At 40.0% G+C, this 25,200-nt stretch overlaps 1 protein-coding gene across 3 annotated transcripts in view; it reads left to right on the plus strand.

The window, feature by feature from the left end:
* The first annotated feature begins 8,237 nt into the window (after nt 1-8,237).
* Nucleotides 8,238-25,200, plus strand: part of ARHGAP28 (Rho GTPase activating protein 28) — a 76,122-nt gene continuing 59,159 nt past the window's right edge. Inside the window, exons 1-2 of one of the 3 annotated variants that reach the window (XM_064442971.1) lie at nt 8,238-8,428; nt 8,520-8,825. In XM_064442971.1, coding sequence (XP_064299041.1) covers nt 8,695-8,825 — 131 coding nt within the window. In that variant the 5' untranslated portion in view covers nt 8,238-8,428; nt 8,520-8,694. Of the gene's footprint in view, nt 8,826-21,234; nt 21,346-25,200 lie in introns of those variants that run through there. The other 2 variants (XM_009507044.2, XM_064442972.1) reach the window with 2 other exon arrangements.

Consider the following 25,200-nt stretch of genomic DNA (forward strand, 5'->3'; position numbering starts at 1 on the left):
CTATTAAATTTATCTGGAGAAAATTGATCCATTTCATCCCTGGTGGGACTTTGTTCTGTTTTAAAAGGGTCGCATACCATGGATTGTAGCCCACTGAGGCCACTGATAAATTACATGTGAATAAAAACAAAACCCAAATGAAACAAATAAATAATAAATACATGTTATTTTTTCCTGTAACAGAAATGCCTTTGGGATAACTGCAAATTTTCTTTTTCTGTAGTGTTGAGAAGGCTAGCAATTTACACTAACAAAATTGGCACAATAACCCTGGGAAACCTTATTTTTCTATGAACAATGTACAATGACAAAGTTTAATGCTAAATTTCCATGTCCTCAAACTCTGATATATCTTTCAGCTATGAAACAAAATTCCTGGTGCCAGTATCACAGAGGGAGAGGCTCATGCTTGACCTCGTTAAGCAAAAAATTGGAAATGTTCTTTGCAATCTCCCAAGCCAGTAATTCCTGGATGCTTTATGTCGCAAAATTCCCTTCTGTCACCCTCTGATTACCATTGCTCGTTTATCTCACCATGGTGATGCAACCACCCACTTGGAGCAGTGACAAAATTTATTTCTAGTGCTTCTAAAACATATTTAAGCTCATGGTTTTCAATACTGTGCCATAAAAGTACCCTTGAAACTTTACTGTTAAAGTACTTAGCAAAGTTATGTTCATTTAAGTGTTTCCGCTTAGGACTAATCTGGATGACGTAATAATTAGGTGGAACGCCCTCTAGTCTCCCTAGACACCCCACCAAAATTAGCACCAAAATTAGCACATACCCTCTGCAGAAAATACATTGCTAACTAGCCACTTGCAGGGAAGATGTCTCATTTCTGTGGCTCACATGGTGTGTTCTCCATATCTCCTGTTGTGGTTCTTTTTTTTTTTGCGGCTGGTTAAATGTATTCTCTTTTTCACCCGTTCCTTTACAAAATTACTTTCCAAGCTGTTGATTAATTAAGCTCATCCTCACATGTGATTAGGGCACAGGACTGTGAGTCAGGCAGCTTAGGTTCCCTCTATGGTTATGCCACAGACATCCTGCATTTTCCTGGAAGAGTCAGTTCAGTGTCTCTGTTCCTAAAACAGACTGTTTGTACAGAGATTAGTGAAATATGCCTTTCCTACAGATATGTTTAATTTAAGAATACTATAAAGTAAATGCATGCCTTTGATAATGATTTCAAAATGTAAATGGCCATTAATAATTGTACATTCCACCGCTTTTCTGCTGCATATTGAATTGTTTAGGTATATTCAAACTGTTTTATTTTTAATTTGAGAGCATTGTCTTCTTACTGTTCATAAAATATAGAGGCCATAGAATTAGGATTTAAAATTATAACACACTTGTCGTGTAAATTATAGCACTGAATTCACTTATAGGGATTTTAATTAGGTTTATTTGTTCCTCCTCTTACTGAAAATCTTTAGAGCTGGTGTAAGTCAATGAACATTTATTTACTCTTGCAGCAGAACTAAATTTGAAATTACTGATGCATTAAAATATCTCTACCGAGATAGGAAAGCCACTTTTGAGTAGAACTCACTTCATTCTGCAATAAATTAGATATTTAAAAGGACTGACCAAAATTCAGAATGCAGAAATTCACAGATTCCTAATCATGACCGCTGCAACTTTTCAGTTGATTCAAAATAGAGAAATTAATGTTGCATGAAGTTCTCTGGTCAGATTGAATGTGCTTGGCTGTACGGTGATGGCATAATGCTCACAGCATTTCTAGAAGTGGGTGCTATGCGGAGTGGGTAGATAGATCCACTGTATACGACCCAGACCCGCTACTTGAACACCTGCATCATTCTGCATCTTATCATGCATCTTATCATGCAGAAATCACAAAACTATTCTATCCTCACCTCTCTTCATTATACACAGACATACTTCAGGGAAGGTTTGAGATATCACGTTTGCATGACAAATACATGAATAAGACTCCTCCAATGACCTCAATTATTATTTTAGTGGTGATACAGTAGTACTATGAAGAAATCGGCAGATAAGAGTAGTTTCTTAATTTTTGCATAAGAAAGGCAAAAGTAAATTTAGTAACTTCAGGAATTCAAGTCATCAAGCCACAGAATGGCAAAGCAGGATGAAGATGTAAGCTATGCTTTGTTAAAATATACCCCTTTTCTCTAACTGGGAAGGAGAATTTGAGGTTTCTCCTCATGGGTGCAGATGTGGGAAAACGAGTTAACAGTGCTATCGAACTCTGTAATTTTAAAAACCACAGCTCTTGATTTTAAGAGGAGTAGAATGCAATCAATACAAGATAGCTGATATTGACATATGTCTCATTATGTGCCTGATAAACATCAGTGGTTCATGTTAACACCTCTCTGCTTTACTTCATCAATTTTTACACATACCCCTCAGAACATAGCTCAAAGTCTGGTTCAATTAAGAGAGCAGTGCTCTGGTGACTGTCTCGCTTGGTACAACTTTCCAATACACCAGCAGAGCTGTGGTCCACTGCTGCTCACCGGGAAACAGACTCAGTTGCGAAATGGCACAACGAAAGAAATTATTGGCATTGTTACAGGGAAATACCAACTGCACCTTACATAAAGGCTTCCCTAGAAATGGAGTTGTTTACAGGTTAAAAACGTTACAAAAATGCTGAATGTGAAATTGCTTATGACTGTAACAAGAAAGGGGCTACAATCTTTTTCTTAATAATCTTCCCTGCAGATATTCTACTAAATTGACACCGTAAGGGCAAAGGTAGATGCATAAATCATTGCCACCCTCCGAAAACCGAATTTTGCTGTTCATAGCTTTTAAAAAAAGAAATACCTTTCTTAAATGTTAAAAGAGTAGCTAAAAAGGGAGGCGGGATTATGCGTGTATGTACACATATCCTAAGCAAATATCTTTGTATGTATATGCACATATACATGCAGCTGCTTAAGTATTTTACTAGCCCCTGGAAAAGAGTAGTTCTTGAAATGTTACTGTTATAAAGCTCTGGTGGCTTTTTATACAAGAAACTATCTTCCTATATTTTTTTTTTTCATTACAACCCTAACTGTATGATGTGGACTATATACATTTTTTAAAATATACATATATATATTTTTAAGATGAGGACTCATTTTCCCTGTACCAAATGCAAATGCTCAACCCGATTCTGCTGTTTCAGAGGCATCAGGATAGATACACATGTACCGAAAATGCTCATCCCTGTCTGTCCCTTACCATTTTCCCCCTTCCATGCTGCAGAGACCAATTCCCATTTTCAGCTGGTGCTTACAGAAACATTTCAGAGAAGCACCCAGCCACTCCCAGTGGGACTTTTCCGAACGACCACATTACCACTCCTTCATGTAATTTTAACTTACTGCCTTAGAACAAAAAAAAAAACAGACCACAGAATTCAGCTGTGGATGTCAGCTGTCCCAGCTGAAGTGGTTAGATCAACACGTCATGAAGGAGCATGAACCTAATGGATGAATGAAAGGATATGAGCTTTTTCTTAAAGTAAACCTCCAGAAAGCCCTATTGTGGCAGACAGGTTAAGGAAGTTTCCTTTTCTGTACATAATTAACACAGGAATAATATGTGGGTAGTCTAACCTGGGCTAAGGAGGACTAACTTTTGAATTCCTAGAAAATAAATGAGGGTCATTGCTAAGCAAGAAGCTAGACAAAGTTGCCTAAAGATCTTTTATGCTTTTGTGTTTATTTTAAGACAAAAGAAACCACAGTAAATCACTCAATAAAAAGACCATGTTAAAGTTCACCAAAGTACAATGTATATTTCAATTGCACTTTGGACTGAAATACATGAGGTTTTATTTTAAAAAGATTAATATTTTGTTTTGTACGCTAATCAAAAAACTTTGAAACCGCCAATTGCCACAATACCTGATTTCTATTTTCTTTGCCTAAGTATCCTTGATACTTGTTTGTAAAGGACAAGCAACAGTGTCCTCAATGTTGTTTTTAATCTTAGTTTAAAAAGATGAAGAAAGCAGAAGAACAAAGATTTTCCTTTAATTTGGGGGGAGGGTTTTACTTATGAATTTTTCAATGTTCTAAAAGCAGTGGGTGTGTTTTGGTGGTACTGATGAATCCCACCAATTCATTCACATTCCAGCTGCCCACACAAAGCCACGCAAACACCTCACCTTTATAGTGGAAAAAAAAGACTGTAATCCTTCCGGTGTCACAGAAATAGAAAGCACAGATGCTAAATCAGGCATTAGAAACCATCCTTTATAATGCATATAATTCTTTTAAAGGAAGTAGACCTCAAGCCACAGTGACAATTTTCCTGACACAAGAGTGAGCCCCTTCTCACAGCCTTTTTTCACAGGAGGAATTGGTACGGAGCAGCAGAAGAGTCACACACCACTGTTGGTGACTTTCATGCGACTTTGTAGCGCTCCTCATTTTCAGTGTCCACGTGTTTTTTGCCCACACCAACTCTTTGGTGTGGTGAGTCCTTCGCCTCCCACCCCTCAAACAGCCTTCCATCCAAACGACAAATTAAAAACAAGTAAGAGGTGTCTGGGTTTCTTCCCAAAGCATGGAGAAATACTGTGGTTCTGGGTTTGGTTTCTTTCACACAGATAGATACAAAATTTATTGCATGCTACTGCCTGTACAAGAGGGATGAGGAAATTTAGGCACAGTGCTAGGGTGATATTTTTCTGTGTTTTCCTCCACTCTATTTCCTTTGATTTAAACAGTGAAAAATGCTGTGTTTTACACAGCTTCCTTTTAAAACTTAATCTAACTCAGGTTCACATAAAACTGATCCAAAATTAACTTCAAAGTTCTGCGAATTCTGTCCAACTTTGTCCTGGCTAATTTAAGCTGGAATCGAGCAATGAAACTCAATATCCAGAGATTTTTGTGTGATTTGTAGCTCAAAGGGGAATTTTGTACTTTCTGGGGCTGTGTGGGTCTACTTTTACAAAATAATGGTGCATGCGCCCACCATCTCAGGACAAGAACCCCTAGCTGACAAACCCCATTCCTCTAAGTGACAGCCCCCATTGGACTTAACCAGAAAAGGCTGTTTAAAATCTGTGTGAAAAATGTATTAGTTCCTTTCTAAGCAATAGACACTAAATCTGCCATACAAAAGTTGTCCATAATTCGACTGCCAAAATGATTACTTATTAATATTATGTAAATATATATTAATACTATTAGCAGCAATGAAATTTCTTTTTCATCTCAGTTAACCTTAACTAGTGACTTTCTGTGTGTTTGTACTTCTTGTATGTGGCTATCACAGGTATTCTTCAGCAGAAGTGCTGACAGACTCATCATACAACTAGATCGCCACTGATTTAGTTTTCTGAAAAAATATGTTAATAAAAGTTTTTCGTTCCTCGTTCTCAAAGTCTGGGCCCACCGATCCATATATAAACAACTTTTTTGCCAAATTTGTGTAAGTGCAAAGCACTGCTTTTGGCACAAGCACAATGTAAAATTCAAAAACAAGTTCCTTGCCTACCAAACCTGAAGGAGCGGCTCACAGGTTCACTGGCTACAGACTTCTCACAGATTCTTCTCTTGTTATAACTTCACTTTACTGTTTGCCACCGAAAACATCCTTACAATATTCTTCCTCACCAAACTGGCATTTCCAGTATATTTGAAAGGTCTACGGAGCTATTAACTAACTGAAGAAACAATTGGAAGTGTCTTGGTCCTAAGTGCTCCACAAGCTAGCATTGAAGGGGATCCTGTAGAAACACAAGCATGTCAGATTAAAATATTTTCCTACGTGCTTCTTTAGAAACCAGGAGAATAAATTCTCCTTTAACTGACAGAGTTACACAGATAGATAGAACTGAAGGTGGAACCTGGCCCATGTTGCCTTGTACACTCGTCTTATGGCTGTATTACTAGTCCAGTTAAAACTTTGTTTAATGGCTGATGTGTATTTCTAGTTGATTCAGCATCGTTTTTAGTTTTCACTAATATACAGATGTCTAACCCCAAGAGCCATTACATATCTAAACATTTTTAGCTCTCAGTTTGATATATGTATTTTGGCTGATTAATTTTCAAAATATCTATTTGTACTTGTGCCAAACAGACTGCCATTTCCATACAAGCCTCCAGTTTATGCACCAGCACTTTATAAATCTCCAAATAAAATCTTCCATGTTTATATTTCTTAGAGAGAAAATCCCATTTAATAAGCATGGGCCTCTTTTCTTTATACGCATTTTACTATTGGGAGGGTGACTGTATTCTTTCCTAAGTCATATTGGTGTTCAACTTTTTTTTATGATGGGAAGAGAGGAAATAAAAATAATACTAAAAATACATGGCATTTCTACTATGGGCTTTATCTACACATAGCCTAAAGCACATAACCATCATTCTGTTGTCTATTGGTACTGGAGAAAGCCTAGTGCTATGATGCTCAGAAGGGGAGAAAAAAATACTTTCCTGGAGTTGCAGCCAATACTTTGCCTGCAGCCTGATCTCCTAAAGGGCATCTACTCCATTTTTGGTGGTGTTTGGTGCCTTCCACATCGTGTGCTTCTTCACATGTTTGGTTTCTGTAAATTAATTATGAAGAATGCTTTTAAATGGCATCAGCAGATATTTTATAGCTTATTTTTATAAATTTTTAGCTCTCATTTTCATATGTATATTTTAGCTGATTAATTTCCAAAATATCTATTTGCACTTGTGTCAAATATAAATATACATTTATAATTTACTCCCCCTTATCAGAGCAGTGGGGTACCCACCTTCTGGTCCAGAAAAAGGAATATAAAGCCAGGGTAGGAAGAGAAAATAATACATTGGCAGCACCATCCCTGGCCATCCTGCAGCCAGATGTCATCCTGGCATTCAGTCAGTGCTCCACAGAGCTGGGATATGAGAGCCATGACGGCATCTAAGCCAATTTTTCAGATCCCATCTTTCCCCTGAATACCCCATAATTACAGAGCACAATATGGTTTCACTGGTTATTGCATTCATCCTGATCCTCACTGGATCTGGATCCTCACTGGATATAGTCCTGATGCCCTGGGCAGTAGGCAAAGTTTCCAGAGTTAGCCTGGACCCTTCTCCTTCATTTCTAACATCTGTACATGGCTGCACAATGGCTCCCAGAGGACTTCCACACTGCCATGAAAGCAACCATGATTTAATCCTGTGCTACCTGGCTTTAAAATCCAGGACAAGTTAACAGCATAGAGCAAGCCTAGAGGCTGTGCATGTTCAAATATTTATGCTTCCTGGGTGAGTCTCGCAAGAGGTGTTGCCAAGTGTACTGTTATCAGTGTCCTATGCTGGTTAATTTAAAATTAACTTGGGCACTGCCTACATGAGTAGCAGCAACATACTTGACTGAAACGGTCCTGCCCCTCCAGGCAGGATATGGAGCTCAGGGGGAAGGTGGACATGAGATTAATCATATTTGTGCCCTTCAAAACCCGAGTTACTTTGTCAGCAGGAGAGATCAACAGTGTGATTTAGGCAGCCCTGTAGCAGTGCTAGTGAGAGCACCTCCATTCCAGGGGGATGTGAAAGAGGGGCCTGACAGGTATTTTGCACAATACCTGCACTGGGGGTGCCACCCACAGCTCTGGCAGAGGTGCACAGAACCTGGTGCTTCACTCACGTGCTCACAAGGAGCTCAGAGAGCTGTGGCTTGTAGAGTAAAACTGGGGACATCCTTCTCATGATTTCATAGGCAGGACAATAGTTTTCAGGAATAGGCGTTTATCAGAAACTTTTCTTTTCAAAAAAAACCCAAACACTGAAGAAGCGGGAAAGGAAAATAAAGGGCTGTGTGAGTTTTCTCGTTTTGTCTACAGAGATTTCTCTGGGTATTACTCCAGAGTTGGACTCCAATATTTTTGGATGCTGGTTTCCTTTTGAGAGAAAAACATTCAATTAGCATACAAAGATCAAGTGTAAACATGAAAAAATATCAAACACCTCAGAGTGTATTTATTTATAGGTTTGCTCCAGATGAACGCATACTATTGTAAAAATAATGCACTAACTTCCCAGTGTCCTTCTCATTATATACACACTTGGATCAGGCAAAACGAAAGCTTAATCTGTTTCCAGGAGAAAGCAAGTGCAGGCCCCTGCCACAGAAATGATCCAACATGTAGGAAATCAAGGTTCCTGCCCCTTGATTATTTAAACAGAGCAGAGCCTACTTGGTTTCTGAATCTCTCGTGTAAACAGCTTAAATGTCACTCCTCACTCTGCCAAGCCACGTTTTGTGTTTGAGTAGTGATCTCCGCTCGTCCTTCTGCTTAATCGGCAAATAATTTCACTTAGTTGAGCCTATTTCAGGAGCAGGACGCATATTAAGAAATTGATTCTTAAAAAGAAACAAAAAGACAGGAAGCAAGAAGTTTTCCAGGCGGTCGCTCAGTGCCATGCAGGATTATCTCAGGTTTCTAGTTTCCTAGGAACGTAGTAACTTCCCCGTGGGTTGTTTTGTGGGCGGTGTTTTTGAATATATGCTAATTCAGCTTTCCTGACAGGGAGAGGAGCCGTGTCTCAGTTACACAGCAATCCTGACAGCCAACGGTGGCAAGAGGCTGCTACGGAGCCAGGCCATGCACTCACGTTCGTGACAAGACCGCTCGCCCTCCCGTTGGGGCCCGTCAGCACCCCCCCGGTCGCCTTTGGCACAGGCAGCGGGGCCGACATGTGCCTATGACCATGGAGATGAAGGACTCGGGCAGTGTGGTCCTGACAGCTTACCATCCCCACAGCCCCGCCAGGATCCCGGGCATGGAGCAGAGCTTTGTGCAGGACATCACCTCCAGCCACTCACCCACCAGCAGGTAAAGCCTGAGGGATGGGGATCGGTGCTGTGCCCTGATGTCTCACCTGGGTCGGTCGTGGTTTTTGTGACTGTATGTCAGCCTGAGAGTGTTACCTGAACACGCAGCCACTTCACGAGCACTTTGCTCTTGCATGTTTCTTGTCTCACAAACTGGGGAAGTGATTCAGCCCAATGCTGCTGGTCAGGATTGGGAGGGGGAAACACGAGTGCTTATTTTAAATCTTGTAAGTCAACAGATCAGGGCAGTTTCCTGCCCAAGATCCTCAACAAGACAATCCCCAGGAAAAAAAAAAAAAAAAACCAAACACGTGAATCACGCTTCTGCTCAGGTCGTTTATGGAAAGTGAGAAGGCTGGAGTGACTGAGTCTGGCACTTAGAAAGTTGATTCTGGCTTTGGTTTAGAGGATTATTTAATACCTTCCCCATTCCCCCATCAGGTCAGGACCAGCCCTTGCCTTTTTGTGAAACTGCAGTTGCTGCTTTGCACACCCACATATACAAAATGGGATATTGCATCGTTAAAGACTTAGTCTAAATAAGAAAATTCCTTTGGGTTGCAGGAAACTAAGCATTGTCTTAATTAATGCAGTCGTGTGTATGTTTACTTCTCTGCTCTGTAAGAATGCATGTATCTGCACAGTTCAAAAATAAGAGTTTGGGCAATTTTATTGTTTTACAAAATCTGACCTTTCTTCTAAACATACATGCCTGGGTTTTGCAATTTTCTCCAAAAGAAGTGATATGAAAGTTCATGCTGTAAAAAGTTGAAGAAAGTAGGAAATGCTATTCTGTGGCTTGACTGAAAAACAGAGAACTGAAGCCTGAGGAAACAGTGGATGTCATTATCCCCAGGAATTAAGTCTGCGTCTTCCCTTAATAAAAATAATTATATTTACTTCAGATTGTTTATTTATAGGCCAATAGCTATTTTGTTTTCAATGTCATTATTTAGGTTAGCTGCATCTTCCTGTTCTTTGTGTATTTCCCTGGCTGCCTCATAAAGATAACTCCTTTGTTCTGTTAAACTTGAGAGCAGTACCAAAATACACAGTTTCATGTTAAGAAAAGAAACACAGTCTGGGCTTTTAGGCGCAGTAAGAATGGCATTTGCTACTCAAAACAGAGAGCAGTGGTTTGGCATTGGGTTACTGGGGAGCATGTAATTTCTTCCCCAAGAAAGAATGTTAAACTCAACCTCCCTTTAAGTCTGTGAGCAACGGAAATGTGGTGTTTTGCTATTTTTCTTGTAGGTGTGCTAATCGTTTTAAAATGCTCTTGAAACTTAAGCTCAGGGTGTATGAGGGTTTAAATCACATATGTATCACCTAAGAAAAGCAGAAGTGCAAACTGCAGTTCCTGAAAGAAAAAAAGAAAAGAGGATCCTGTCATTTTGATGTGGAACATATTTTGGAAGCTCCTGCCATGAGGCAAAGCCATGTGTCTCTCTGTATGTCTGTGTGTCCATAAGATATTGGTGCTGTCTCCCCTTTCTTGTCCTCTACTTCCTGCAGCTGTCTAATAGCAATAGCCAAATTCTGCCATATGGGCAGTCAGTGACCGTCTGAGTTTCCAAAGCCTGTTCAAGAGAGGGATTTTATTAACCCAGCATGCAGTCCTCTGGAATGCAGAATCCATGAAGGCAAATGCACTGAGCGTTTTAGCAAATGGTAAAATAGGCTATGGCTTAATCCCTACTTCATCTTCTAAGGACTTTTCCTTGGACTGCATTTTCTGTATAGTTTCCTCTGCCGCCACCCTAATGCAAGAAGCTTTACTATAGACTCTGTCCGGTGTTCCTTGATCCTTAGGGCAGCCACCTGCACTACGGCATGCAAACTCCTCAAGTCTCCAGGAGAATGATACAAAAAAGTGTGCAAAGAACAGAGGTGTTTCTTATTTTTTGTTCAAAATGAAAGTAGTTGGGACCCGGAGCCTGACTTTCCTCTGAATTCAGTTGGGTTTTGTTAGATGTAGCTGTAATGAAGTCCATACTTCAGATATATATCTGTGAGAACAGAATCAGTCTTGGACATTAGCCTTCAATTTGATAAACTGCTGACCAATTCTCTCTCATCTTAGGAATCAAGATCTTTCATTTTCCTTCCTGTGCCCAAAACATTTCTCTTGCTTTAGAGTGATGCTCCCTTGATGTCAGAAGAACAGCTCCACTCACCAGAGCCAGGCTTGGATGTGAGTGTCTCCCAGCTGTTTTCTCTTGCAAACACTTTCACTTTGGGAACCTTCTAAGCAGAGGTTTCTCACAGAAAGGGGAAACTAATGCAACCTCAGTCGACATTAAACTGCTCTGCTTCCCCCTATTTAAGAAGACACTGATAAAAAAGAAGGAAAGATTTAAGTAGCCGTCATGAATCTCTAAACAAATAAGTAATCTTAAACACTCTTGCCCGTCCAAGTACACAGCTGAGAAGCCCATGGACACCAAAGTTTAGACCATTAAAGTACCTTAGATGCATCAGACCACTTGGATTCACCCCCATCTACAACGCTTGAATGGCCAATCAGGGAGGCATCCTGTGTGCAAGTCTGAAACACACTGGAGCATTAACATCAGCACGAAGTATAGCAGCCACAAGTATTTTCCTTCATAAATCCAGTGGGAATATCCCCTATGTTAGGGGTTATTAGCTGGTGGGCTGCAAGGGGGGCAGGAGAAGATGTGCCTCAGCTGCTTCGAATACAAGATGCATCAGTGTGCAATGAAGGATGGTAAATTCATAGGTGTAATGATAATGAAGGGGAGAGAGGGATGAAAGTTTGAGTACATAGTGATGCCCTCACCAATCTGCAAAGGAGAATTCTAGCTTCCAAATTTACTGTTGGAGGACATTAATAAAAAGGTTAAGAAGAGGGACCACAAATGCCAGCCATTCTCCAGAACAAGAGAGCATCAGGGGAACTAAAGAGAGCTATACTTAAATATCTCCTCCTCAGCTAGCTATATCATTCACTTCTATCTTTCTCTTTTTGTTCCATCGTGCAGACGTATTTACTTAACCAGTTCTACACATGAGGTGAGCTCTGAAAACTGCACTGTTGAGTTTGCTAGGGGTCTAGGAGTATTCTCTAGCCAAATCTTCCTTTAATTCCATTAAAGCAGCTAGCAAGTTCATTTTTCATTTTTCTCATGGGACATTCAGGACCCTTCACTTTGCTTGTAACCTGCTTTGCATGATTGAAATTGTTGATAACATTTATATTATTCATATCTTTTTTTACATATTGCTTTTGAGAACAAGGTGTTGGAGAGTTCTGTTTTCTTTGTTCGGCAGTCAGACTAACTCTATGGCATATGAGTATAGTGGGGAAGGTTCCTGTGCTTGTGGCATCCCCCTCAGGTTTTTTTTAATACCATTTATTAGAACTCAGATGTTGCAAGTACTAGTACCAAACACCTCGGAATATCACATTTTCTCTTTCAATACAGATACTGTCTCAGTGCAAAGGTGAAAGTGCTAATTTATGTTATGTAATAGTCAACTTTTCCATGCTCACTTCAGAGAATGAAGGGCTTTGTAGTTGTGCACAAATACTGCTCCTGGATTATATGGAAGAAAAGTGGGACCACGGCCATACGTCTTCCTCACATCTCCCTTTGTCCTGCTAGGAGAAGCTAGGAGGAGTTATTCCTGTGCTCAGAGGAAACAGGCATGACCTCTATGCCAAATGGCCAGTGAGCTTTCTAAGGTAATTATGCAATTAGGGGACTACAAAGCATTCCTAAGTGAGTCATGCTCAAGCTTTCCTTGACTCAAGCATGAGAGTTAGTGAGTCCCTCAGACCATTTGTTACCAGCATATCTACCAGCAAAGAACTCATCCTGCACTGCAAATCACAGATATTTCCACTGCAATGTGCTTTACGATTATATGTGCACGAGATAAGAATCAGAGGAAAGAAAAGGCACGTTCACAAGCTTTGTTCCTGCAGAATGGGTTTAGAGCAGCTTTTAAAGGGCACATCAAGCTTTTTATACATGGAATAAACATCTTTATAATCAACATTAATGCAAAGAACAACACCTATCCTACCAAAGCTTGCTACCAAGGTAAAGGACAAAGTGGATTTCAGCACCACTGAACAACACAGCCAAGAACCTTCTTAGCTGCTCTGCTAGTCAACAGCAAGTCCAACACTTCCAGTTGTTTCAGGGAAATGCCTTTCCAATCCTTTCACATTCAGCATGTCTCCCTCCTCCTACTGTCAGGGGATGACTTTCAGGCTGGAATCACTAAACTGTAGAGTCAAAAAGAACAGGAAAAATTTCTGAAGATTCCATGTTGCCTTGAGTTGCCTGCTGGTAGCTTCCAGGATGCCTGCTCTTCAAGTCTAATATTGCGGATTCAGGGCCAATAGTAAAGACATTACACTGGACAAGCATGGCACCAGATTCTTTTGCAATATTCACCCCCCCTTACAAGCCCCAAGATACTACAGAGATATGTCAGGGTGAGGTGAAGTGTCCTGAAATAATGACTGTGTCCCTGGAAGGAATACAACTGGAGGAAGAGCCTTTTTGTACCAAAATTTGCCTTGTGAGAAGAGCTGCAGTATGAGCAGTTCGGATTTTATCCCAACAGAAGCAGATTTTATCACACTGAAGTAAGGTCTGTATGCCCCGAGGCTGGGTGATCTGGATTTAATTTCTGTCAGCACTGATTGAGCAGCTCCCCTGCTCAGTTGTATACAAATGATGTCAAGAATGTCTTCTAAGTGATGCAGGATAAACAACCTTAAATATTTTGGATGTTTATCTCACTCTACCATAAACTTCCCCAGAAGAAAAAAATTAAAAGCTGGCTCCTTTTCCACAGTAAATCTTGACCTGACTTGGGCCTCTTGCAGTAACTTGGACTCAAAAACTCTGAAATTAAAATTTTAACATATACTAAAAGTGCTAAAAAAATCCCCACAAACAGCAGTCTAGGAAAAGACTGTATTGGCACAGGTTGGGCAAAAAAATACATCTCGTGGAAAAATACTTTTTGTAATTCCTAGCAGCTTTCTAAAATATGATTTTAAAGTATATTTTTAATAGATACTAAGAATGATGATTCTTAACAATATACTTACCGGGAGGATGCGTATAAATAAGTCAGACAATAGTAGACATGCTTTTCCTGTAGGTTTTAGAAATACCTACAGAATGTCCTCTGGGAGCCTCACTGAGGAATGTAGTATTTATAGCCAGTTCGTCATGTTATGGTTGAAACTAGAGTTGGCTTCTCTGGTTTCTTTTTAGTTTGGTGCTCCTGCTGCTCTCCCTGGTACCTCCATATGTAGAGCTGATGGAAAACATCTGGCACTGTCCCTTTGATCATTTTGTTTCATTGAGCATTTAGCCAGCTGTCCCGTTCATTTTTAACTAAGTCACTTATCTCTGATTACACAGGGGTTGGAGCTGCCCTCAAAAAAAAAAAAAAAACATAAGACCTGAAAGCCCTGCATACCCTACACAGACACCTTCAGTTTGCATCTGGCAGACTGACAGCACTGGCATAACAATCCACCAGGAATCAAGAACCATAAAGTGTGATTTTTGCACAGGAGATCAAAATAATTCAGTGTAGATGTTTGGAAAATGTGCGGTGGTAAGAACTGCAAGACACAACTATGGAACACTAGTAAAAGTCCTAGCTAGAACAGTATCTGAAAAGGATCTGGTTAGCACTGTACAAACATAGAATCACATCCTGAAATAGTGCGGAATATCCATAGCAAACAATTAAGTTAACATCCTGGATTTTGGCTAACCACAGTACTGGCAGGCACTTGGCCCACAGCAGTGCTTTGCTCCAGCTGGCCAGGCAGCACAGCAGTATAAGGCTAGCAGGCAGCATGCCCGCCATCAGGGTGGGACCATGTTCCGTGCAGCCTTCAGGTACCACCGTGGTGGGTGCTTTAAAAGAGCACAGGAGGGAAACTGGGAGAAGAGTGTCACGGCCCAGGCTGGTGACTGAAGCCAGGCATCCTATATGGCATTTTAGCCCCTTCATCTGCCTCCTTCTTTCTCTCTCAGCGGAAACAGGCCCCATAGTGGTCATCCAAGTCCTGTTGTATATGCTAAGGGCTCAGAAGAGGAAGACAAAAAGAGAATGCAAGGGGGCGGGAGGAAGAGAGGAACAAAGGCGGACAGGAGAGGGACCACCTTCACAGGTATTATAACCTCATTCTCCTTCTTGCGTGCAAATAAAAATGGGAATGAGAAAACAAATGTCACCCAAAGGACGTTGTGTGGTGGGGCCATTTACAGCTGACCCCCAAGTCCCACCAGACACATGCGGCAATGGATATTGGAACGGCATTTAAGTGGTGATTTTAAAGTCAAAAGCTGAAATGGTTTAAAAGACAGGTTGTTTTAAAAAGAGCCAATATTATCTGAAAGACTGTTTTAGAAGAGGTCACCAGAAGTGCTTGAGTTGGCATCCCTTGTAATTAATGCAAGGGAAAGACCGATGCTGTGTGAGGGATCCCTTGTCTCTGTAATGCGTTTTTCCCCCTGCCTGTATCTGTTAACTTTCCAGACACTGCCAGAGTCTCAGAGGAGAGTGGAACAAGCACTGGAGCAGGGAGCCTATTATCAGCTTGTTTGTTTGAAGACAGTTATGTTTTCTTATTTAGGATGCTATGTGTAATACTTGGCTACTGTAAGCCTGTGCGCAAAATCATCCAGTTTAGGACAGACCTATGCTGCATGTTTAGACAGAAGAAGACTGAACAAAGGAGAGACAGAGATATCTCTTACTAAGTGTTGCAATTATTGAATTGCCACCTGAGGACTATATAAACCTTTTATAATACCTATTTGTGCAGAAGTTGCTCTGAGTGTACAATGAGCAAAATAATGACGATAGGCCTTTTTTCTGGAGGGTAGAGGAGCCCTACCTATGCAGAGAGACAGAGGGAAGTATATACTGAAAACCTATATTACATGTAGAAGTCCAGCTGGGTTAGTATCATTTACCAGCTGAAAGACAAGTAAAGCAAGAGGCAAGCAAGAGAACTGTGTTTTAAACATCTGTGGGTGAAACCTCAGGACATCAGACATCAGGTGACTCTCACAGTTTGCTATCAGAGATAGAAAAAGCTCTAGAGCTGTAAGTCCTCATATTTTACTACAGCTAATCAGAAAAATACTAACTTCCTAATAGACAGATGTGGGCAGGCAATAACAAATTTATACAAGGCCTGAATTTGACTTACTGAGTAGTATGTTCCTTTCTGGCTGCACCCCTGCAGACATCAGAGAGTCTGCAATTACCCAGGCTGTGGGTTAGTCTATGCAAACTCTAGGTATGGCGATGGAGAGCCTCCTCCCCATGAGTTTCTCTTTCTCTGGCTAATAAAAGCTAAGAACAAAATATCATCGAAGCTTATTTTCTGGTCCAGTGATGATCATACCTAGTGGTCAAAAGGGCATCTAAAAGTGAGGATGTCGGATCCTTTTTAAGGTTAACGTTAGTATGAGAGCAAGAACTGGATAGCTGTAGCATTCAATCTAACATGAAATGCGCTATCTTTTTTATATTCTGATTTAATTAAAGGTCAATAATAAATCCTCCAGGAACATCAAGTGGGATATAAGCCTTGTTTATAGACATGGACTGAGTTAATGGATACTTAGGTGTAGTAATGCAGGTTTTACCTCTGAATTCAGTGGTAATGGGATCAAGCCATCAGAACTCAGATCTTTTTGTCAATAACTTTGCTTACAGGGCATGATCTGATTATGCTATCTCTTGTCTCAGCTCAGGCTGACTTCCCGTTTAATAGGATTCTTGCAGAATAAGACATCAGTATGAAGTCTTAGATAACTAAAACATAATGGTGACTAGGCCTGTCTTCCTATTGCAATACTCCCCTCCATTATTCAAATATTTTGAAATCTCAATTTGTAAATATTTGTCTGGATGTATCAGAGATTAACTTAAAATCTTTGCTGTAGATACAGTTGAAACATGGAGCAGGGGAGCCTAGGGCATTCTCTGAATATATTTTGTGGGCTTGGCTGTCCTTGGCCATTTCTGGGCCAGATGGTGCCCATATCATGCATGTGCAAGGAAGTGAAAGGAAATAGTGAGCTTATCCTGATGAACAGAGACAAGGGAAGTCTTTGTACTCAGGCTGCAGCAGGATTTTACATTTAAAGTGCTCACTTTTGGGGAGAGGGTGGGCAGAAGGAAGCAGGAACAGCTGGCCAAGCACAGGAGAGGGATCCTTTTATTATGTGGGAGTTTTTAGCCTCCTGTTGAAACAATTGTGTCCGCCTTGTGGAAGGTCCTTCTTCCACTCAGAGGATGAATTTCCCCATAATCCCCAGTGATCTCCTGCAATCCTTTGATGCTGGCTTGCTTTCTTACTTTCTTCCTTCCTTCTCTCTTTCAATTAGCAAAAGCACTTAAACCACAAGAATTTAAGGATAACATTGGAAATATAAGGTTTCTGGAAGTATTCATTTATTCTTATTTATATGTGTGTGTGTGTACAATATGTACAAGTCCAGGTATGGAGTATGAATCTTAAGGCTACCCATGTGTCATTGGCTATTCACAGATTATATGACAAACATTAGAATTACCTATTGCACAAGTCAAATAGTAACTGGAATCTTTTTCAAGCATATGTCTTCAAGCCATCTGTTGCCTCTGACAAAGAGTGGCAATTAAAAATAAGCAAACAATGGAACCTACTATGTCAGTTTCTGAAAAGCCTTCTTCAACCTACAGGTCCTCCATGTTGTGTATTTAGGAAGCACACCACAGATTTTTGGGAGAGGCATTGACTTTGCAGCTGTTTTGTGTGGTCAAGATGCATTTCATCCTTAATGGACTTAATGGACTCCATCTCTTATGGCTTTTTTTGACTACTCAATCTTTTTTACAAGATTTAGCTAACCCAGGCCTGAAGTTAACTGTGCCACACTCAGCAAGGCTGTAAGACCATGTAAACCAAACCAGCTTGCCTCAGTCTACACTGAACACAAGTAAATCTGCAGTTAATTATGTTATGTGCCAGGCAACAATGAGTCACTGTAGTTTTAAGTAGTCGCCTATTTGTACGGAGAGTTTATTGTCATAGGATGTCCTTGGAGGCCCATTTTCTTTTTCCAGATTCAAACATGGGGTATGATATTCATGTGGGTAATGAGGACGTCTATAATAAACAGTGCTATCAAGAACTCTAAAAGATATAATAAGTTGTACTTTTCACAGTTAACCTTCTCCGACTTACAAGGAGACTTACTGAAGCAGGAAGAAGGTGTATGGGGTTTTTTATTTAATTTGCAGTCCTTTTTTGCTCTCAGACACCGGACACTGAAATTTGTGTACTATGCGTATGTAAGGCCCAATTGTGATGCTTGTACTCTGACAATTATTGAAAGTCTATCTTACGGGGAAAAAGGAACCAAATACAGCAGTGAAAAAAAAAAAAAAAAAACAAAAAAAAAAGTTCAGTCTGACACTATAAGGTTTAACAGCAAGGTGATAAATCCATGGCTTTAGTGAATTTCATGATTACCATGTAACAATTACAACACAGGATATTGGAATATCTTTTCATGGGATGGCAGCAAGCAAATCTGACCCCCCTTTGCCTGTGTCCAGGAGCCGTATAGTGATGTTAGCACAGCATTTTGCCCAAGGCAATAAGCAGGCAGAGTGCTGCACTACCACAGCTATAGGGCTTATGGCCCAGGGGAGCCTGTGTCCAGCCCACTGACACCGCTGTAGGTGGAAACTTGAAGGCTGGAATTCGAAGTGTTTGGACTAATGCTTCAGGACTGATAAGAAAAAAAAAAAAGGGTATGTTTTTTCTGAACAGGCCACTCTGCTGATTAATAGGTTAGTCTTCGTATTTTCAGGTCTAGGTGCATGAAGTAAATAGGTATAAAGTTATACTGCATGTTTTTCCAGTATTTTGCAGACCGGAGGGGAATCTTTATCCAACTTACTTGAAACATAACAGAATATCTCATTCATTTGTGCAAATTAGATTCCTACCAGAGCAAAGCACATGAAAAAGGAATGGTACTCATGATATTCAGTTAGAAATGCTTATTGACAATACTATGAAGGTATTAATCCTCTGAATCTCTGCAGATTCCAGCAGAAGAGTCAACAGTACTGCAGGGATCCAGAAGTGGTCCTGTTGATTAAATTTAAAGATTTTAAATTTTTGTTAGGTTTTTTTCCCCTAACTTAGCAAATCCACGTGAAGTAGAGTTCTGATTTTCCTCGAGAATAGAGCCTAAAATATCTTTTATTTCTTAAACAATAGATAGGCCAGTCAGCATCTGAATACCCATTAGAATCTCTTTTCTAATTAAATCTCGTCAACTGGATCAGTAATATGATGATGTTCAGAGGCTGAATTGAGCCACATTCAAACACTGTAAATAAGGTTCATAACCTTTATTCCTGAGCTGTCAGTTCGGCCTTTGGCTTCTGAATCATTTCATGGCATTGATCCAGGGCTTCAGTTATGCTGAAAAAGACATTGACCACTGCATAAGTGGGTGGAAAAACATCATTCAGCAGTTAGCTGGGTATATCCGCTGAAAGTATGCCTGTAATTCTGTGAAGGAGATGGTGTTACTAAGAACAGATTGGTTTCTGAGACTGCCTTGAACCCAGCCAGCTGTAGTTAAACCCTCAAAGGCTGACAAAGTGCATTCCTAATTATATCAGTGGAGTGGACAGCGAGATTAAGTTACCTCCTTTGAGACTATTGATGATGAATTTCCATCACTGGGATAGTTTTTATATTTCATCCAAACCAAAGGGGACCTCAGGCTGTGCAACAAAAGGAATGAACGAAACACTGAAATGATATGCATCTGAGGGGCTACCCTAAAGCTTGCAGACAGCCACATCCCATGCATTCACTGGCCATAGCAGTGGCAGCATATTTGATAGGCAAAGTTTGAAGATGTCGAATAAATTTAATCTTAGTATTGGATTCATCTTTGAAATTAAGTAAATCAGTTTGCATCAGGTACCAGAAACAGCCAGGAAAATAATAGATAGTGTGAAAAGTTTTTCTGATAACTTTACAGAAAATGCATATTTATGGCCTTGGCCATCTTCACAGAGTCTTAGAATATTTGCTGACATCAATATACTTAAGCAATTGGTATAGTTGAAGATAAGCTCAGTATTAGTTTTCTGTGCTTTTCTGTGATCTGTATTTAGTTAAAAACTTAATATCACTTTTCCATCATTTGTGACAACCTATAAAAGGAATAATGCCCTATACTGTGGTTACAGCAGAACGAATTTAGCATCTTCTGAAGACCACTTGAAAGCAATAAGTAGGTCTCAGGGATAAACAATGAACAACACATACCTACGCACACTGAGAGGAGTGAAGAAGAAGAGGAAACTTTTTAATCTTCAATATCAAATTTATATTTGATTAAAAGAATTTGCTCACTCTGCAGAACTGTTGCTGTGTGTTTTATGTTTGGGAGACATAAGGAAAAATCCTGTTTGCTTAAGCTAACATTTCTGCCACCCTTGGCTTTTCTCACATTTAAAACAAGCTACCTAAAGCCAGAGAGAGATGATACAGTGTTCTGTACATGTCACCTGGAAAATCCTGTTTAGAATTACATGGGGTGATGGGCCAATCAGATAAGTCATGTCTGTAGAGAGGACATGTTTGTTTTAACTGTTGAACTGTGGAGGTTATAGAGAGTTGAATCGTTGGATTACAAATGTAATTGACATCTCACAACATTTAAGGTCAGATCCAAAGCTCCTCTTGGCGGCAATAGGCTTTCGGCTTGTCTCTAAAGATCTAGATGTCTCTGCAAACAACTTGATATCCTTGATACGCATTGCAGTGCTTCTTTTTGGTCATTTATTCTATGCACTCCATTCTCTTATTTAAAAACTCTTAAATTCCTCACAGGCATGAATCAGTAATTGAATTTTTCTCTAATTACATTTCTATTGAATCCACTTTGTGCATTTATTGGACTTTAATAAAAAACAATAAACTTCAAAAGCTGCTGAACTACACAGGAAAGATAGTTGAGCGGGGCATTTCTGTAATGGTCACTCATGATGGAAAAACTTAGCAAGTTCAATGGGATATTTTTCCTATTAGATTCATCATAGACACTTTTTTGGATTACCCTCAGAGAAATATACTTACGAATGGAAATATTATCACAAGTTAGCACTGGACCCCCAAATCCAAACAAAACAGTGAAGCAACACAGACTTTCCTTCCTATTCTGATTGCATCACTGGAACCGCTGCCTAATAGAGGGATTTTGTTTGAAAAAACTTCCTTCTGTGTTTTTTACAGTGCTGTGTGTCTGCATTCCTGTTCATTTGTATGCTTGATTAGCTGAAATCAAATACAGTGATGCAGATCTCCAAGCAGCTATAAAAACTCAAAGTGAGTAATACTAACAGCAAAAAAAATATTCTATGTTGAGATCTTCATGGGAATTGCTGTGCAGAAAGCAAGAGAGCTGGCGCAAAATCATGTATGTGTTTTTCCTTCATGTTATTTTGTCATTATATAGCTGCTCGGAAGTTTGCTTTTCAGCAGACTTCAAATAGCCGTGTGGACAGGTAACAAAGGATATGCTCTTTGTGTCTCTGCCTCATCCACAGCAATCATTTGCCTGGCAGCTGGAAAGTGGCTAGATTTTAAGAAACTCTGTAAGTATCAAGCTGTGGGATTTCTTTTTCTTCTACCATGATATTCTCTATGCTTTTGATACTACTTTTGAGTTTTGCTTGGTTGTTCTTCTGTGGTTTTGCAATAAGTCCTGCAGATTTTGAGAATGAGGAAGGTATCTTGGTCTTTACAGTTGATGTTGTGCCTTTTAGGGATGAACCACTGAGTTGATTTTGATCATAGACATCAATTTAAATGGATATTAATATAATTCTTAGGTGCTTAAGATAAGAAGATTGGTGGAGATTTATGTCATCCTGTCTGTATCTGCAGAATGTGTAGCTTATGTAAAGATAAAATGAAATAATACAACAATCAATCAGAAACCTAATCAAGGAATCTTCCAATCATTAAGGTATTATTTGTATTTGTCTTGTCATCAAAGAAAACTTGTCTAGTCAGTCTTTGAAAATGAGACACGTTTGACAGCATTAAAAGAGACCTTACTGAGTAGATACACTCTTCCATTACCAAGTAGTGAAGTGAAGGATAGACCAAAACCATGATGAAAATAGATGAAAGATCATGCAAAATTCTTTAGCTGAAGCTTGTTTTAAATGACTCTCAACTTCAAGATTTAGTTTTGATGTGGTGCTTTATTTAAATTACTGATTTAATCATGCACTTGTTGAAATGAAAGCTGCTGAAAAGTTCTGTAATTGCATTATGTGGAAAAGAAAGTTTGTGACCAGAATATTAAATACTGATTGTTGAAATCAAAATAGTTAGTTACTCAGAAGTCTAAACAAGTAACAGAAACACAGTGACATCACTAGGCATTTCAATAAAGAAAGTGTAAGAAAACATACGTTCATACTGGATATGATGGGAGAACTTTTTTGAAAGATCGAGTCTGTACATTTCTTTGATGCAACCCTTGAAATGCCTACGGTCAAATTATTTACTACACTGTATTTGAGTTCTGACTATTCTCCTATACAACATGTAAACAGGAAAGTCCCGCTTCCCTGGAAATTATAAGAAAGTATCTTCTTGGTTACCTATGACCTCATGCTATGATCCTATGTTTGCCTAACGAAAATTAAATTAGTTTATTTTGCATGAAGAAACTCACCAGACAATATCTTGAGTGGAAATTATTGACTTATACACTTCTCCTGTCTGTACCATGTAAAGTTTTCTGATTTGCTCTATTTCTAAGCACTTTGAACACTTTTTGATGGATGGGCTGGTTTTAACCCTAATGACAAGATTAATAACAAGAGCAGCTCTGTGGCTTCTTTGAATTGCTGTAGTTGCCTAATTTTCATTAGACACAAAATTGATCATAAAGTTCTTAGTAACACTTGCCCTATATTTCCCTCAGTGTTCATTGGGCCTGATTCACACATTATTATTCACATTCTGTTTCATATAGAAATATTCTATACAAAATTTTTTAATTGTATTTTTGTCACAGATGGACACTGCAATTTCTAAGCTTGACTGTGGCATGTACCAGAAGGTGCTCTGGGGTACTCCTGACCCATGTCCCATCTCATTGCCTCAAAGTGTTACAATGAGGCCAGAAAACTTTCCCTGTCAGTTTTCAGAACTGTAGCTCTGCCTATGGCCGACATATAGACAGAAAGTGTAGGAAAAACAAACAAAATAGCTTCCCACAGATTCATGTCCCTCCTGGAGCTGTGACAACTGCATCTATCTGAGATGTTCTGGAGGAAACTTTAGAGGAATAGGCAGTTCACAAATACAAAATGGCTTAGTTTCAGTTTGTTTCTTATTTGATCAGAAGTTATTGTCAAATTCCCACCAAGCCCATAGGTGCTGTCCAGTAGCCAGCCACCTCCAAACTGCTTTCATTCCCTCCTAGTCTATTAGGACTCAGAAACACAAGCAAGTTGTGATGACTTACAATCCACCACACTGATTGTGAACTTTTGTAAATGTCCAGGGGCCTGCTCTTAGCATGGGGCAAAAACAAAGTTACTTAACTACATTTTTACCTATTCCATGGCAGAATAACTCTGAATTATGCCACATCTGCCATCGACTAAGCGTTCACATAATAGCTAATATATCTCGGTTGCCAACCAGGAACTTTTCCAGCAGTAGCAATAACATTATTTGTCTCAGTTCTTAAAATGATATGCATCTGAAACTCTTTCCCCTAGACAAAAAGATCTCTGTAACTACATCTAAGAAAGAAATTCTCTTAGGTGATACATAGATATGGAAACCGGGGCATTGGTGCTTCTTCCTGTCCTTAACACCACTTTCCGAGATAGGAAAAAAACATCTGTTTAATCCATGTATCTCAAAAGTTCTGGGCCATGGGAGGTCAACTGTCAATCTCTTCAATAACAGCACAGCACCAGGCATCCTTACTAAAATGATTATCAAATGAAATTTGATTTATATTGGCCTTTTCACTGGCATTATCATTCATCAGTGCAGGATACACAGCAAAAATAACTTTGAGAAAGAAAGCTCTTTGAGGACACGTGCTAAGTTCATCTAAAATGTCTTTCCAAGGCCAGGAGAAGATTAATGTAGTCATGAAAGCAAAGTCCTGGTGCCTCTGTCAGCTCCATTTCCAGTTGCCCAAATGCTAAAATCATCACAGAAATTTCTTCCTAAGTCTCATTGCACAACCCACATGCACGCACAGCTCCAGCACAAGTGATGGCTGCAGCCTGTGCAGGAGAAATACCCTTAACCCGCCTGGCAGCCAGCCGGCTTGCCCTAATTCAGGCTCTGAGGCTCGGACTTGAGCTTGGGCCACTCTGTCATGAGAGTCAGCAGTGTCAGCAGCACAGAGGCACGCGTCCCACCTTGGCTGCTTGCTGTGCCCTCCCTGCAGGAAAGCAGCTCCAGCTAGGGTGGCTTCCAGTCAGACAGTGTTCAGTTTCAAAAACATCCATGTAAAAGCTGGCATCTGCACAAATCACAGGTCTGAGGAAGTTCTGGAGATAGTTGTAACTATGCTGGAAAGGAAGAAGTGGAAAGCTAGGAGCTTGTTTGAAAAAACAAAGTGGCAACTAGGGTTTTATTCTCTTCCCTCTCCCTCCTGGCAGGTGACCTCAGTGCTGAGCACTACATGAATGCTGAGCACTACCTGGCAGCAGTCTTGCTTCAGTTCAGTTTGACCCCAGGTTATGAACAGCCAGAGGGCTGTCTTCTGTTGTCCCTGCTCAGCCATCCTACCTGCCCCCGTACCCATGCCCAAAAAACCCCAAGGCATTGGAATAACCTCTGATGCAGCCGCTGATACTCTCAAATGCAATGAATGGCACACTCACCACATACATTTGGGGAGTGCATTAGAGGACAGAGTCAGCGTTTTCCTTCCTTCAGCAGCTTCAAACTCCCAACGGTCCTTGTCTAAGCACTGCTGATTTAAGTTTAGGTTAAAAACAAGCAGCAGTTTTCCCAGCTCTTGCTTTAACTCCATATTTGTGAAAAGTGTTAAGGGGCAATTTCAGTATATTGCCCTCCTCTCCCAGTGCACGTATGGATTGTTTTATAGAAAAGGCAAAGCAAGAAAGAGGAAAATAAGAGAGAGATATTAAAAAGCAAACCAAAGAGCTTATTAATATGGCAAAGCTAACATAATGCCATCTGGTTTATGTCTGGTCCCCATTTGGAGCTTGATCCTGCTGGGTACTTCGTGCTTAGGTTGTTCCCGATGGCACTCTCC

The sequence above is a fragment of the Phalacrocorax carbo genome, chromosome 2 (genome assembly GCF_963921805.1).
Source record: "Phalacrocorax carbo chromosome 2, bPhaCar2.1, whole genome shotgun sequence".
Taxonomy (NCBI): Eukaryota; Metazoa; Chordata; class Aves; order Suliformes; family Phalacrocoracidae; genus Phalacrocorax; species Phalacrocorax carbo.